Source organism: Clavelina lepadiformis, chromosome 6 (genome assembly GCF_947623445.1).
Source record: "Clavelina lepadiformis chromosome 6, kaClaLepa1.1, whole genome shotgun sequence".
Taxonomy (NCBI): domain Eukaryota; kingdom Metazoa; phylum Chordata; class Ascidiacea; order Aplousobranchia; family Clavelinidae; genus Clavelina; species Clavelina lepadiformis.
In genome coordinates, this window is record NC_135245.1 from 19,754,432 (window position 1) to 19,772,147 (window position 17,716).

Below are 17,716 nucleotides of genomic sequence, written 5' to 3' on the forward strand. Positions count from 1 at the left end.
AAAAAATGACGAGCAATGGCAGGATTCAAGTCCCCAACCTCCAGTATGAGCCTATATGCCACAAAACTATCTTTTTCCCTCACGCAAAAGTGAGAGTGATAAAGCTATCAGTGAAAATCTGCCAGTAACCGTAGCGCTATTTTTCAACTTCGGTAAACAGACGCTGAAAAAATCGTTACTTCGTAATGAAATACTAAAAGTTTGACAATGCCAATAGTCGCTTGGTGTGGGGCAGTGAAAATTCTTGTGGCCATGCAAGTCTGCACAGTCCCAAATTCTAGAGAGAATCACATAAAAAGTTGATTGCATATGCATAAAACAAAAGCTTAAGCGAGAGTAACACACTTGCTATTTCACCAAGGAAATATCATCAGTCAAATCATTTATTCAGCTCAGCGGTGGAGTGGATAGTGTATAGTGCCTTGGCTCGTATAAATTAGAGCTGGGTTCGATTTTCACCATTCTACCGTTAAAATATCCTTTAACAAGGTACTAACAACCCTTGCTTTTGTTCAGTGCATCTGGTGGACAGTTCCAAATTCGGGTAATGCTATTTAAAGAAACTAAAATAAAAAATGCGTGAAAATCGGAACTTGCACAAAGGCTAGCTTGGTAACTGAGGCTCAAGCGATGAGGAACCATCGTTGAGTTTAAGACTTGCAAAGACTTTCCTCAGTCTGACGATAAAGATTATGATACCTGTACCATAACTCATGTAGCTCCTCTTTGCTTCAAACTGGGATCACTAAATGCATATACCACAATCTGATTTTCTAATCACTGTATCATTGAGTTTTTTTCTTTGGCCCGTATGATGTAGTTTAGGTTGATTGTCAAAGTTTTACTTACCAGTAAAACCATTTCATTCTCTCATTTGTAGCTTGGTGACCAAGGGATAACTTAGGCTGTTAAAATGGCCTTGAATCAAGAAAGTCAATTGGCGCTTGTTGATGATGATAACAGTTTGCTGACCAAGTTGCCAGATAACTTTGAAGAGCGTATGGATCAAAGATTAAATGAAACTGATATGCGCCTTGTAGCACGTGCATTTGAGTTTTGTCATATTATGGAATGGAAACAGTTTGCAGAGGATTTTTTACAGCTTCCATTAGCAGATACTGAAAACATTCAACAAGATAACCGAACAAGATCAGATAAGGTAGGTTAATGAGTATTAAATAAGATTATAAATATAAGATAAATATAATAATAATAAAAATAGTAAGATAAAAAGTAATAATAAAAGATAAAATAGTAAGAAAATAATAAGATTCTAAATAAGTATTGTAAACTGAAAGTATCTCTTTGTGTTTCTTAACCACAATAGCAAGTTCATTTGTTTTTTTTAAGGCTTTTAGATCACAGCATTCATAAAGCAAAATCTTGTTAACTCCGGTCTTTGTAACTCAAAATTTTAAATGTACCAATAACTGAGCTTCTGGTGTGTAGACAGAATATTGATTGTAACAATTTTGGATAACTTAAACATTAGATAACACGGAGTGAATGCTTGTGAGTTTTTTTTGTTCACTTAACAAACTTTCATTTCTACTGAAAATGCAAAGTATATATATGAATGTTATTTATGGGAATACTAACCACCAGCGCACAAACAAAGTTTTCATGTGAAGGGTTTGTTTGGTCACATAAGATGTTAAATATGCGACGTAAGTTAGTTATCCACCCAAACTTACTTTATGATTATCGTATGGCCTGGTATCTAAGTCTATGATAGTTCATAAGTGCTGGTTTGAATCTCAAGAGGCATGGACGATTTAAGCTCAAGGTGAAACAATACAGGTGAAAATATAGATAGTCAAAAGGTAGTTGGTAGAAAGGAACTGCCCACCCAACTTTTATTAGTGTCATTGGCTTAGAACAGTAAACACCGTAACTTAATCATCTTCACTTTCAAGCTAGTAGCGCACCTGTCTTTAAGTACCTTATAGAGGTAATGAAGTATACTTGTGTGCACTTCATGTGTGTAGTACAGAATAATAAGTGCACTGTGCAAACACACAGCACACTGTGTACAAGCATTAATGTATATGTATAAAAAACCTTATATATCTATATATCATTTATTAACAAAACCATTTCAATTATTTTATTACTGTTTAAAATATTAAAATATTCAAAACTGAAAGTGTTCCATATTAGCCTACTCAATATAATTTAGCATTAACCAAATAAATATATCTTGATTACATTATAAATAACTTTAATGTGTTATCAGATTACATCAGCTTTCACAAAGTAATTTGAATAAAATACGATTCAGTTATTATTATTTGAATTAAAGTTTATACACTATATATATATATAGTATATAGTTTATAAAGTTTGTTTTTGATTAAGATACGAGCGATTTTCCGTAAATGGTTGGAAAACTCAGCTGAAAAAGGAACTATAAAAAACATGATTTCCCTGTTGAAGAAGGCAAAGCTTACTGGAATTATGGAGCGCTGGTTTCAGCAATATAAAAGTATGTTGAAGCTTTTCAGCCTTCACCTATTGCTTTGATTGTTCTTCTGTCCTTTAGTTCAGAGTTTTCCAAAGTGGTTTCCACAAAACATTTTTAAGAGTTCCATAAAAGACAGTTAAAAATCGCAATTTAATACAGCAATGTTGTGAAAAAGCCTACACAAATTTTAATAAAGAGCACTAATATATCTCGGCGGAGAGAAGATCTTTGCTGTAGGCAACTGTCCCCCAGCCCCTCTTGACTATGTCGTCGTCATGTAAGTTACGATAGTCGAACCTGCCGGCCAGTCGGGCCAGACTGCATTTTTTGTCAAATTTCCAGATGCACGCACAACCAGATTGAAATCCCAGTCGCACAGACCAGTGTGCGTCTTGGCCGCGCATATTGTATTTGCCACTATGGTTTTGTACTTTTGTTTAGTTTTTTCTGATGCTACTCAACTGGAAATTGACCATTTGAGGAAATACGGCAAAATACTTAACCGTTATAAAAATATACCAGGAGTAGACTAAGTCGTAACCCCACAAATTTGTTCCGAAACTGATAAAGAAATTGGTTAACTGCGCATTAGAAAAGTACGAAATTTACGTTATCCGCGCAGTATGCAAAGAGAGCCGTCAGGCCTACCGGTTCTGTTTGAGTAAGCAAAAGTTACACTAGGTCTTCCTGTTAGTGGCCTAGCACTTAGCTATCACAGCAAAATGAACAAACAGATATAGTAGCCTACTGGTAAGGTATTTAGTTGGAGACGAGTGCATACTTAAGTGAAACTACTACATAATTTTTACATATTGTGTTTGTGCCAATCAGGCTTGGCTCCCTGTTAATATATAAACTTATTTCACTAAACTGTATTGTATAAATATGATGGAATGATGACTGAATTTAGGAAATGAAGAAATTAGTACTTTATTGTGCTTAATTTTCTTTACTATACGAAACCTAAATAATGACAATTTAGGTGAAAAAACGTTTATGTTTATTGAGTTTCTGGTGTATTGGGTGTTCTTTGTCAACTTAAATAACCTTGTAGGGTTCCACGGACAAAAAAGTTTGGGAAACACTGCCATATTTTTAACTGTGTTTAAACTTTCTTACTTAAATCCAAATGTTTTGCTTGTTATTTCTGATAAATTGTGCAGAAAAGCAAATTGCAATTTTACAACAATAGTGTAATTCTACTGAATTTTAAAGAAGCTTTTAATGTATTTTGTTTATGAAGTAAAATTATCGAAAAAGGAGTACTCCAAAAACACTGCGTGGGCTTTTTTAAGTTTTGCATGTATGGAATAAGCTAATTTGAGGCACTATGTCTGTAGAGGTTGGGGTCGTTTAGAATGCGGAGGTTGATGCCGACAGATGCAGATGCAGAGTTTATCGATCTTATCTTACGTTATTGACTTTAGTTAACCTACTACATTAATATCTGACTCTATTGTTGCGTGCGGTTAGAATTCTCTAACCTTATTGACAGCCGAACTTTCTTATTATTTTATAACAAATACAGTTTACCAGAAAAGGCTTTTATTGTAGGTGCTGTACACTTTCTCAATATTACGCATAACCAGAAGTATAGCAAAACCACTGCTATTAAGATGTCTATTGATTTGCAATCACCACGACTACCGTAGTACGGTATTACATCTGTCTATAACTTTACGTCTGCGCCATCTTGCACAGAAGTTCGAGCTTATAAAACATTGTGCGATGTGCCGGAAATATATGACAAAAAAAGGCATGAACATTTCAAAGCGTGTGAACGAGAAAAACAGTGCGTTTGCAATGCAATTTACATTCGGTTAAAGCTGGAAACAGTTTCTTGGAAGCGACTTGGTAACGTACAAAAAGGAGTTTTCACACGAAGTTATTCAGAGCAAGTTTCCCAATATTCCAACGATAATTGCAGTGTTTATGAAAGCTAGTTCATTAACTCAAATAAGTAACTGGAAAACACATTTCCAAGAATGATGTGGCGGAACTGAAAGTTTAAAAACTCCAATTGTTAACTGGAAAACACATTTCCAAGAATGACGTAATGGTATTACAAAAGCCACCCAGGCCGCCACATTCCTCCCCCGCTACGGAAGGAAAAAGATAACAAGTAAAATGTAACATACTGAAGATGGCAATGGCGAGCAAGCACAAACAACAAAATGAAGTTATATACAAATGAATGAACTCTTACAGATGGTAAAATAACTACATAACAGAGGGTACCTCCGAGAGCAACAGGGTATGCAAATATAGTTTGAACTGGTCGTATAGCAGAAGTTTATCTGAAATTCTGCCTGCTTTGTCGTTAAGCGTCTCCAGCAAGTTGACAGAATGGATAGCAGGTGTGGCTGCTATCATGGAAAATATTTTCGTCACAAATTCAAGTTGTGGAACCAGCTTGAAGATCTCCTCCATCCGCTGGAACCAAAGGAACAGATCATCAGCCGAATTGGTTGGTTGTGCCGGAAGAGCCAGGATTGGCACTGTAATGTCTGGTCCCCACACCCGATATTGTCTGTATATCGGTCGGAGCACCGTTTGTTGTAAGCCTGCCAGAACAGCGCGTTTGGGCAGGGGGGCAAGCGAGCCCTGTTCCCCAGGTCTGACGATTCGTCCGTGTGGAACGGGAGATGAAAGTTGAACTGGTGAATCGGGGGAGTCGGGAAGTGTGAGGTCGACAAAATCACCGATGGCAACGACCCAGCCGCAGTAATTGAAGTGATATCGTCAATATGAACGTCAGCGGAGCAACCAGGAACCATAGACATTTCGAAGTTGTTTTGGTAGCAATGGCAAAGTCTGCGAAGAAACTGGAGGGGTTGAAGGCGGTTTAGGCAAACTGAATCTCCTAATGAGATGGGTTGAGACAGCTAAACTCATGCGCGGGAATAGTGAACATGCAAGAAGGCTGGACCATTGAAAACGATACAAGCACAGGAATAAGCTACTAAGCATGCAACGAAGCAAAACAGTTACAAAATTGAAAGCGGCGACAAGGGAAAACGGCAAAAAGGTACATGCACAAGACATTAACGGTATTGAAAAGCAAGGTGATACACATAGTGAAACTTAAAGTGTGTGGGTGTTTGCGAAATCATCACGAGAAGATGAAGCGGGTGGTGCGTCATCCGAAGATCCAGACGGAGACGGTTCATCACGAGAACGCCGAGGCAAGGGCAACGGTCGTGGTAGCTGTGGACTTGCAACTGGCGCCTGCTGTTGGTGGCGCCAAGCGCGGACACGGGATACAAGGGATCTGGCATACTGCAAATGGTGCGGAGCTGATCGGATAAACCCGATGGTATGGAAGAGGGCCCACATCATGGCAAGGAGTTGCAGGATGAATATAAGGGCTGAGAGAAATGGATTCGTAATCTGCGACAGAGCAAGGAGTAACGTTTGTTTCGCGGCGTGTGCGAATGTGTCTGCGACGTAGGATCCGTTGATCATGGTTTCATCGGTAGTAGTAAGGCTTGTCATGACATGTCGCATTTGTTCTTTGAGAAGGTTGGCTTCAGACATAGAGCTGAGCAGCGATTGAAGATCAGTAAACGAGTCAGAGTCAGGTAGCTCGTTGAGAATTTTCTCGTAGTCGGGTGCCTTGTAGTTGACGTGTATAGGCGACAAAGGTAAGTTGAGTTGGTGCACCTGCACATGTTCGTGCGATAGAGTATAGTTGTGATAAAGGACAGTGTGTCCCAGAACTCGGAAGACAAAACTTCTTGCTGGTCGATACGATTCCAGCAGGTGTACTCCCGGTAGGACAATGTTGTCTGAAATGAGTTGGCCGTATTGACTGTGGCCGTTTTGATCGCGATATTTGATGAGAGGACGTTGGCTGAATGCGTTTCGGTACGCAAGTGACGGTAAGACGGTACCGTTGATAGAGTGACATGCTGCTCTGGACATAAAATCTCCAAGGCTGGAACCCATGGTTTGATGTCCAAGAGTAGTAGTGAGTATCTCAGTAGGGAAGATCTTCCCAATTGCTTTGTAGAGTGTGCCAATTAGCTTCGTGAGTTGGCAATGTAGGAACTTGTTCTCTTCGTTGAAGGTAGTGAGAACTTCTGAAATAAGGTCGTCCTGTTGTGTGTCGAAGGTTGCAAAAAGTCGCTCGAATTGAGAGTATTGCGTGTGAGAAGGTCCACGCCTTAGCCGGTTAGGACGAAAAAGAGCGAGTCTGTCGAGCTCTGTACATTGTTGGTAGCGAAAGATAAAGTTGTTGTTGTCGCAGTGAATATGATCGCCATAGCAGGTTTTCGCACGAGAGGAGCATTTCCTCCAGTGATGTACCGAGATCCCGAGATCAGGTAAGGAAACTCTATATAAGGACGTAGAGTTGTAATGGAGGAGCATCTTGTGAGTCCCAAGAGGCTTGGTTGGTGGGCAGTTTATATGCGAAGGTACTCGCCATATAAACATACGATTGCCCGTTAAGCAGTATCCACGCTCGATTGAGCACGATGCAAGAGATCCAAGAGACGACGTCATCGTGTCCGTGACGTAATCGTAGTAAATTGTAGTGTGAAACAAGAAGTCGTTGGTTACTGTTCCAGAAGCTGAAGTCGGCCAGACAAACTTATAATGGACTGCATTGCGTGTTGAGTACGCCGCAGGATTAGACAGGATCAGTGGGCCATGTGATGAAACTTTGGTTTCATTCCACGACGAACATTCTGGGTTGTACGGTGGGTGTGCGTCAAAGGTGTTGGCCGATTTTTGATAACTCCCAAAAAAGAAGTAAGTTGTGCTCCATGAAGTAATCTGTGAAGTGCAAACTGTTGCCGGAATCTTCTGGAGATGCAGATCTGGAGCAAACACGGTAGCAGAGCAGTTGTGTATGGAGAAGGGTGTCTGCGTTTGACAATGTATGTCGTCATCAAAGGTATATAACCCAAGAGAATGCGAACGCTGACATAACAGAAATTTCTGTGTGTCCGGATGAAGATTCGTCTGAGCGGCGGATGTGAACAAAAAGAAACACGTAAGCAGCAGACAAACGAACATGTTGTGTTTTCAGTCAGAGAAACGTTTCGGTGGAATGATTTTGCGACCAGTCCGAGAAGTCTTTACAACTTCAGGCGGCTTTATAGAATCAGGAGCAGTGACAGTAGGTGGTGTCGTTTGCTGTTTCGCTGAAGTAGCGGAGACTGACTGAGGAGCAGGATGTCGAGTCTGCAAAGAAAAATTTTGTTGATGCGAGGAGGATGATGGTGAGGGAGCATCAATATCAATTGTATAGCTAGGTTTGAGACGGTCAAGTGAGACGCGATCCGGTTTGCCATGACGGGAAATTACAAAATATTTTTCGTATCTTTCCAATACTGGAAAAGAACCAGCATAAGGGCGTTCTAACGCACGTTTGACATGATCGCATCTAACATAAACGCGGTCACAATGTTTCAAATCCGGATGCACGTAGGACTGCATGAATTTTGTATGAGCGGTCGTTGGAGTAAACTGAAGGTCGTTGATGAAGTCTCGGTAGGCACCGAGGTAGCTGGATGTAGGAACTGCAGAGGCAAGCTTGGAATCAGAAAAGAAACCACCTGGGAGCCGTAAGGTGTGTCCAAAAGCTAACTCAGCAGGTGTACATTTCAAATCCTGAAGATAGCGATTACGCAGAGCCAAGACAATAAAACCTAATTTGTGAAACCAACGTTCAGGTTCGTCTGAACACTTGATGGCGCGCTTGATTTCTGCATTTGCACGTTCTGTAATTCCATTGGACATGGGGTGGTAAGCGGTTGTCAGTTTATGTTGAATACCAAGCAAGCGCATAATTTCCGCCCAAGCGGAACTTATGAAACATGGTCCACGATCACTTGTGAGGATGATTGGAACACCGACCAAGGAACACCAGTGATTTACAAAGTAAGCGGCGACGGTTTCCGTGGTGGCATCAGGGATCGGTATGGCTTGAACGAAACGCGTATAACGGTCAATACATGTAAGGATGTATTTGTAACCATGGGAGGTTGGTAGTGGTCCGATCAAGTCAATTGCAACATCAGAAAATCGACCGTAGGGAATTTTGAATGTCCCTGGTGCGGTTTTTGTGTGACGGAAAATTTTTCCTTCCTGGCAGTTTGGGCATTGTTGAACCCAGGTAGCGATTTGCTTGCACATCCCTATCCATATAAATCTTTCCTTGATGAGCTTAATTGTGGCTTTTTTTCCAGGATGCGATAAATTATGTAAGTGCAGAAAGACTTGACGTTGGAAGGAGGAAGGAACCAGAACACGCTCTGTGTCAGTGGACACGTCACAAAGGATAGTAAAGTCATTATTGGGCAGCTTGCAGTCTTGCAGTTTGAGTGATGTTGTTGCGGTGCGTAGTCTTTGAATAGCAGGATCATTGGCTTGTGCTTGTGCTATTTTCTCATACTCTAAAGGAGGCGGAAGATCGGAGAGAGTATTAATGTTGGGTGCCGAAGGTTGAGACCTTGACAAGAGGTCCGCCACAACATTGGCAGAGCCTTTGATGTGCTCAATGGTTGTTGTATATTCTGAAACGAACAACAATTGTCGGAACTGTCTTGGAGAGTAATGTTCAGAGAGCTTACTGAGACTAGAAACCAGAGGGAGGTGGTCTGTACGCAAAGTGAATTGTCGGCCTGTCAAGAAGTAGCGGAAATGACGTATTGACTTGTAAGCGGCCAACAGTTCTCTGTCAAAGCAACTGTATTTACGTTGACTAGCGTTCAGCTGTCGTGAAAAGAAGGCCAAAGGAACAAGTTGATTTCCTTGCAATTGCTCTAATGTCGCTCCAATACCGGTCAATGAAGCGTCTACTGTTAGATAAGTTGGAGCATGGAGTTTCGGAAACGCTAATGTGCTAGCATTTGCAATAGCTTGTTTGCTGTTGGCGAAGGCGCGTTCGGCTTCGACATTCCATGTTAAAGGGGCCGCGCGCTTGCTGCGACTGTTCGGAACCAGCTTGTAAAGCGGTTGTAAGGTTGTGGAACAATGCTTCAGAAAACGAAAATAATAGCAATAAATTCCCAAGTAACGTTTCAGCTGTTTGCAGGTTTGTGGCTGTGGGTAATCAAGAATGGCCTGCACTTTTTCTTGAGTAGGTCGTATACCTTCAGAATTTATGTGATGGCCAAGGTAGTCAAGAGACTTGCGGTTGAATTCACTTTTGTCTAAATTCAGCGTTAAGCCAAATTCCTCAAGACGTTGAAAAAGCAGTTTAAGATGTTCAAGATGTTCTGACAGGTTACTACTTCCAATGATGATATCATCGAGGTAAGCAAAGATTCCAAGGTGCTGAAGGGGACGTACCACTTCTCCTATGAGTCTGGAAAACGTCCGTGGGGCGCCGGACAAACCGAACGGAAGTCTTGTATATTCAAATTGTCCAAGAGGGCAAACAAACGCCGTTTTATGGACGTCTTCTGGAGCCACTTTTATTTGATGAAATGCAGCTTGAAGATCGCACTTAGAGAAGACAGTTTTACCATACAAAACATCGGAAAAACTATGTAAGAACGGAAGAGGATAACAGCTGTCGATTGTTTGTTTGTTGACTAATTTATAATCAACGACAAGACGATATTTATTGCCAGAAGAGCCTTTAGGAACGAGCAAAGCCGGACTTCCATAAGGAGAATCACTGTAGCGGATAATTTCACGTTCCAGCAAGCTGTCAATTTCTTTCTTCAAGATCTGCATTGTTTCTGGGCTATATCGACGTGGACGCGCACGTACAGGAGAACCTGTGGTATGGATGTGGTGAACAATGGAATGCTTCACCGGTTTAACAGCTGACATGGGTTTTTGCAAGTCCGGAAATTGATGTAAAAGGTCTGCAACAGGATCTATTTGGCTGAGAATGGATATGTGAACAGGATCACTTTCAACAGGCTCTAACGTATATTGCTGTTGGTTTGGTACATCGATCAGATGCTTGGCTTTAAGATCCAAAACAAAGTTGTATGCAGTGAGAAAGTCCAACCCCAATATGCAGAAAGGTGTGTCCGCAAGCACAAATTCAAAGGGATAAGAAAAACGAGGGTGAAGAGAAACATTAAGTTGTGTAGTGCCATACGTAGTAATTGGCGTGCTGTTAGCAGCGAAAAGCGGAGTTTGCGGTTTGCGGTTTGATACGTCAGCTAAACTAGCGGACAAAAGAGAAGTTGCTGCCGCGCTATCTACATAAAAGTGAATACTATTGGCGTGATCATATACAGTTAACAAGGGGCAGCCTCTTTTTATTGTTGATGCGATCGACGGGACTGACGGGGTTAATGTTGCGTCGATCGCCACGCGTTTTTTGTTGGACGGGATTGGTTTTCCCACATGCTACAAGTTGGGTGACAGCGGCGCGCATCCCTACCGAAGCGGGCGTGGTAATAACATAAGCCATTAGAAGCATCAGACGCGCAAGGGTAACTGCTACGTTGGTAGTCTGGTTTCTGAAATGTGGGGGATGAATGTGAAAAATTATATTTGCGTTTATTAGGAAAAAAGGAACCGTTTTGTCGGCGATTATCTCAATTAAAACCGTTGTTGCTGTATGATTTGTGAAACTGTCCATTGTTTGTGCGTGGTGATCGTTGTTGCCATGTTGAGTTAAATGAATTGCGTTGGTTTGGTGAATTTTGATTTGTGAAATTCGTATTTCTTTGCCCGGAACTCTTAGATTCATTGTTAGCGTTAGATTGTGTATAGCGCGGTGGTTTAGACAATTGAATTTGCTGTATTTGTGGTTGCATTGGGTAATCAATGTCATCCGTATCAGTGATAGCAAGAGAAAGGTTGTGCGAAGAAGTTTTTGGTTGTTTAAGCAGCAAGATTTCGTGGGCCTTGCTTGCAAGGTTCTGGAGATCGTGGTTTTCCACGCTGGCTAACGCAATTGCGACGTCTGGTGGTAACGCTTTAAGAAACTTAGCACGAATTAGTTTGACAACTGGCGGAGTAAGATTCTCTTGACCTACCGCACTCATTAATTCGCGCATTAAATGTTTGGGGGACTGATCGTGCAGCGTCAGGTCTGCCAACAAAAAATCTAAATGGTCCTCACGTTTATCAAAGTTTCTCAAGATTTCATTGATCAATATGTCGTAGCAGTTCTGTGCTGACGCCGAAGGTAACCGAAGGAGCGCGAGGTCTTTCGCAGGAATTGCCTCTACCGCTAACATGTAACGATTAGTTTGAGAAGTGATTTGATAAAGAGAAAATTTATGTTCAAGGTGAGAAATCCACGCTTCGGGATTAAATTTCCAAAAGGTAGGAAGTTTAACGTGTGAAAACAAATCGTTTCGCAAAGTATTGTTATGTGGTTGCGCGTTTGTTGGTAATTGGTTACTAGTACCCAGACCAGACGGTCCAGCAGCACCATCATCGGGAGAATCTGTGGATTCCTCTCCGTTTTTGTCCGACATAGTTGTATTATGAATTGACTCGTTGGAACGGTCGGTTGATCGTGTGCTCATGTGGAATTCTGTCTTAGCTTTGCCAGTCACCGAAGTAGCTTTTCGTTGTGTCGGCGCAGTTTGTGACATTTATCAAAACCGATAAAAAATGTTTTAGGCGGCGCACCGCAAAAATTGTTCTCAATTGAACCAAAAAATATTTTACAACAAAACTTTTATCTCGAACTGCAGCACAATGCAGCACAATAAGAATAGCTTGAGCTAAGTTAATAACATACAGGCCGATGAGCATGCATTACTTGTTATGGTTGCAGCTAGTTGTAAAAAGTGAAAAATCCACTTACCAGTGAAGAACGGCTGTGAGAATTGAAACGCGTCGTTTTTGACACAAGAACGTCGGTGGTTTATTAGAACGTCGGGTTGTCACCAGAAATGTCGGTGGTCACTAGAACGTCGGGGTCATCAGAAATGTCGGAACGTCGGGTTGTCACCAGAAATGTAGAGGTTGGGGTCGTTTAGAATGCGGAGGTTGATGCCGACAGATGCAGATGCAGAGTTTATCGATCTTATCTTACGTTATTGACTTTAGTTAACCTACTACATTAATATCTGACTCTATTGTTGCGTGCGGTTAGAATTCTCTAACCTTATTGACAGCCGAACTTTCTTATTATTTTATAACAAATACAGTTTACCAGAAAAGGCTTTTATTGTAGGTGCTGTACACTTTCTCAATATTACGCATAACCAGAAGTATAGCAAAACCACTGCTATTAAGATGTCTATTGATTTGCAATCACCACGACTACCGTAGTACGGTATTACATCTGTCTATAACTTTACGTCTGCGCCATCTTGCACAGAAGTTCGAGCTTATAAAACATTGTGCGATGTGCCGGAAATATATGACAAAAAAAGGCATGAACATTTCAAAGCGTGTGAACGAGAAAAACAGTGCGTTTGCAATGCAATTTACATTCGGTTAAAGCTGGAAACAGTTTCTTGGAAGCGACTTGGTAACGTACAAAAAGGAGTTTTCACACGAAGTTATTCAGAGCAAGTTTCCCAATATTCCAACGATAATTGCAGTGTTTATGAAAGCTAGTTCATTAACTCAAATAAGTAACTGGAAAACACATTTCCAAGAATGATGTGGCGGAACTGAAAGTTTAAAAACTCCAATTGTTAACTGGAAAACACATTTCCAAGAATGACGTAATGGTATTACAAAAGCCACCCAGGCCGCCACATGTCTACTATAATATGACTAAAATCTCATATTTCAAACTCCTGTTACAGAAATCCAAAATCAAAAGTTGAATTTCGGTCTAAAAATTGCTTCTTTTACCAATATTTATGCCTGACTTGCTAGGGTAAATTTTCAGGCCGAAAATAATCAAAAACCCTCTGTTCCTTTGTAGGTCTAAAAAGCTTTTTATCGCTCTAACAAGAGAAATCATATATTTTGACTTATGTGCCTCCTTAAACCCAATACGTCTTGCTTAGTCACCATCAAACCAACAATATAAACGTCGTGCATATACACAGCTTCATCTGAAAAGAAGATTTCAAGCTTTCATACTGAATATAGAAAATGGTTGAGGGGGATTTTAGAAGTCAAAAGATTTATAAATTGGAAGAAATTCGCTGAAGATCTTGAAATTGATGACAGATTATTAGACGCTGAAGAGAAAGGCACGAAGATAATTGAACAGCATCTTGAACTATTGTATATGTAAGTGATGAAACACGAAATGGTTGATACTTTTTGTATAATTGACTTTGTGGGTAAACTCTTCATAAATGGTGTTTGGGTAAACATGATTTTTTATTTATCATGTTTTGAAACTTGGCGCAAACTGACTTCAGGTTATAGTGTTGTTTAAGGTATCATGATCGATTTGGTTTTTCTTCTGAAGTTCAGACAAAGCTGAAGAACAAGCTTCATTCTCAACCACTAAGAGATATTCCAAGTATGTAATGAATCTATGTGATATTTAATTTTTGATATTTGAATTGCATTTAGTTGAAAGCTTTTATGGGTTTAATTGTTAAATAAATGTAATTTGAGGAACTTATCTGATTTAAATTTGTTCAAAGTCTTGTCGCAAAGAATTTGTCGCAGTTCAAAGACAAATATTTCAATAGCAGACCATTTTCCTTTAATTTCCGGTAGAAAAATTTTCTATTAGTTAATGTGTGATTTCATTTAATATACTTAGATGACATGCAAAAAGAATTAAAAACCAAAATAAAGGGATTTTTTTCCAATCTTGAGCCAACAAATGCAATTGATGCTGGAAGTTGCAGTAGCGTCCACTCCGACAATATGCAGAAGAGCAATGGTATCAATGTCATTTTTTGTTGTTGTAACTGTAAAAGTGGAATATTTTAACTTAAGGTGTTTTAACACTTCTTGTTACAAAACCTAAATCTTAAATGTTATTTTTTGATTGCCATCCTGATGCTGTTTTAATTTGATTTTCTTGTTGAACGTTGTTTGCTGTGATTAAGTCTTCAACGGAAAGCGGAAAACCTTGACAGCTCAAGCTTCTGGGAGTCGGAAGAAACAAAGAATGAGTGGATTCAGATTCCCTTTTACACTGATCCCTATGAAGAACAATATCTCTCGGTGTGAAGGATGCAAAGCATTTTTTGCAGACCAGCCGTCCAAAGATGGCAAAGTGATCCAGCACTGGGAAACGCGTAAATTTAAAAATGAAAATGGTGAATTAGACAAAAATATGGGCAACGCTTATTATCATAACAACCTCAAGTGTGTTCAGAGAAAACACAAGAAATTTACAATGAAACATTTAAATTCTCACGACTAAACATCTGTAATGAAATGGTGGTAGGCTATATGGCACCTGAACTTGACAGGTTGACCCACTTCACTACAATGTTTGCTTGTCGAATTTTTTATTGCGGATGATCATATATGAGTCTCATAAGGTCGTTGTCTGCTTTTCTCAACCTTGGACTTAATTGTTCACCTTAACGAATTATTGTCTTGTGCAGATGACAACAAAGTTGTCTATCTTGACACTGTACTTCTTCAAATTAAATTCAACAATAGTTACACAGGAATGACAACTGTATGTACTGATTATATTGAAGCTTCTTTGAACAAATACATTTAGACAAATCATTGGCACAGCAGCAACAGCATAGACGTCCATTTCACAGCATTGATCTTAGTAGACTTTTTTGCTTTTAACTAGGGTTAGTTCGGATATCAATAATTTTTACTATCCGGATAACGGATATATCCGTATATTTGGAATTTATCTAACCGGTTAACCGGTTAGATAACTGCTAAGTGAAACAATCGATTTCACGAGGTTTGCATGAAAAATGGATTGTAAAATCATTACACAGTTTTATTGCAGATCTACGCACACGCGCAGTACGAGCGAATACGAGAAAAATCACGCAAATTTAATGTTCACTGCTTCTGCAACGCCCTCCTTATAAAGCACTATGCATCATTCAATCATTCATTATGCTTTCTTTGTGACGTGATACTAAATTTCACTCGTGCATTTTACGAGTACCGTAGTTAAAAGTATAAGACAGGGGTGGACAAACTGCGGCTCTCCGGCATGTTTTTTGTGGCTCTTCTAGTCGAATCGTAAAATTTCAAAGAAATTGTATAGGCTACCAAGACTACCGTTTATGAACGTTTCTCTCTTTTTCTTTTCCTTATTTAGGCCAGCATTCATGACAAGTTGTTAATTATTCAAATTTAATGATGTTTTTCGATTGAGGAATGCAGATATGGAAAAATTAAACGATATAACTATTTATGACGTCATAAGTTCTTATGACTTGGCTCGTCAGTAAAAATTTAACAACCAAAGTGGCTCTCGGGTTCAAAAAGGTTGCCCACCCCTGGTATAAGACAATAGAAGTGTGAAAATAGGTTTAATTGCGCTCAGCGTGAGTCAGCCTCTACGTAACAAAGAATGTTCAAACTTATTAAAAAGTGTAAAACGCATTAGCAACGATACTCTTTTAACCGGTTAACCGGCAGATTTATATCCGGATATCAGATAGAAAAAAAACCTGCGGTTAACCGCTATCCGGATAATCCAACCCTACTTTTAACAACTGCGTATATTCAAGCTAATAATTTTATAATGCTCGTCATATAGGCAAGCACGAAATTTTATAACACGAATTAAAACGGTACACAGGAAGTCGTCAAGACGCAAAGTTATGCTTTGCTGATTCGATGCTCAAAGACGAGAATTTTATAGCGTATACAATCTGTATATTACAATATTACCAATCATCAGGCAATTGTTTTAATCATGTAATTTTGTACAATTTTCAATTATTGCTTGTTTGTAAATTTGCTTTGAATGATGAATTAGGTGTTGGTATCGCAATAAAGTAAGAATTACTTTATTGTGCGCCTTAGAAGTAGGCAATTATTTTTTGACTTGTCCAAAAAAGTCAAAAATTTTTAAAGTTAGGTAAATACATGTCAAAATCATTTACAAAGTTAAAATCGTTAACAAAGTGCACTGTCGTGGCGTCGAAGAGGTCGCACTGTCAGTGAACTTTTCATTTTACATCTTGAACTTTTCATATTTGTTTTGTGTCTCTGGCTGCCGTACTACGGGAGAGATGAGTTTGCTTATCAGGCCTGTATGTTGTAACTGTTTTCTATTATACTCATCCTTTGTTGCGTATTTGTCGTTTCCGTTGCTAATAACTTCATGGTTTTTCGTTCTGTTGTTTGTTGGTTAGGTTCAGCTCTTGCTTCGTTTTTGCTTTAGATAGTCTTGGACCTTTAATTTGCAGAGCCTTAACTTATGTTATGAGTAGGGCGATTATTTTATCACCTAAAAAACGAAAATATTTGACCTAAAAATTAAAAATTTTGACATTAAAAATTTTTTTTTTGACAAATTTGTACGTATGAAGAACTCAAGTAGTTAAATTACGTATTATTGTACAAAAATTTAAAATTTATTGTAGTAAAGAAGAGCAAAAATCTGAACACAGACCTAGCCTATTCTGAAAAGGGAAATGAGCTAATTACAAATCACTGCAAAAAAACTGCAACTAAGACACAACAAAAACTGTTCAATACATTTATCTAAACTAAAGATACATGAAGTATCTAAAGCAAAATCGAAGCAAGAGCTGCCGCAAAATGACTTAGGACCTACCAAAATTTTACACGTTTTAAGGGGTGTTGAGCATCACACCATATCAACTTAAATATTTCACTTAATGGTTTATGATTCACGATAAGTAGACAATGGGCCATTTACAAAAGTATAAAGTAGGCTACAAGGTGTAAAATGAAAAGTTCACTAACAGTGCAACCTCTACGATACCACGACAATGCAGTTTGTAAACAATTTTTGACCTAACGCTATAAATTTGACCAATTTTTGACAAGTCAAAAAATAATCGCCCTAGTTATGAGCAATGTTCCCTCTAATTTTTCACGAGTCTGAGCAAACACACTAACTCCCTGAGCGGTCCCTTGGACCACTGTGAGCAACATCAGACGAGCCACGTGCGCACCGTGGCCATTATTATGCGTTTATTTTATTTTCAATTCAGGTTGGATTTTTTTCTTGTGCGCAGCACAGATTTTCTGTGCGCGGAGACCGTGTCAGCAGTGCGCATTTGCGCACGCGCGCAGCTTAGAGGGAACATTGGTTATGAGTATCTTAATTTACCTGTTGAATTATCTGACTATTGTTGCGTACGGTTAGAATACTCTAACCTCTTGTCAGCCGAAAAGTTGTTTATTGTAAGTGCTGTACACTTTCTCAATATTACGCGTAATCAAGAACATAGTAATACCACTGCTTATAAGATGTCTATTGAG

At 39.4% G+C, this 17,716-nt stretch overlaps 1 protein-coding gene across 1 annotated transcript; it reads left to right on the top strand.

The window, feature by feature from the left end:
- Window positions 1-884: 884 nt before the first annotated feature.
- LOC143463160 (uncharacterized) lies at window positions 885-16,819 on the top strand. Its single transcript, XM_076961562.1, has 6 exons — window positions 885-1,159; window positions 2,359-2,485; window positions 13,408-13,594; window positions 13,747-13,832; window positions 14,082-14,204; window positions 14,374-16,819. Exons 1-6 carry the CDS (start codon window positions 914-916, stop codon window positions 14,691-14,693), a joined length of 1,089 nt encoding a protein of 362 aa, XP_076817677.1. The 5' UTR covers window positions 885-913; the 3' UTR covers window positions 14,694-16,819.
- The last annotated feature ends 897 nt before the right edge of the window (window positions 16,820-17,716 follow it).

Excerpts from the sequence above, each read along its gene's own strand:
- LOC143463160 (XM_076961562.1), top strand. The coding sequence starts at position 914 with ATGGCCTTGAATCAAGAAAGTCAATTGGCGCTTGTTGATGATGATAAC. Across the intron at positions 1,160-2,358 it reads ACCGAACAAGATCAGATAAG|ATACGAGCGATTTTCCGTAA; the intron begins GTAGGTTAATGA and ends TTTTTGATTAAG. Across the intron at positions 2,486-13,407 it reads CTGGTTTCAGCAATATAAAA|CTTCATCTGAAAAGAAGATT; the intron begins GTATGTTGAAGC and ends GCATATACACAG.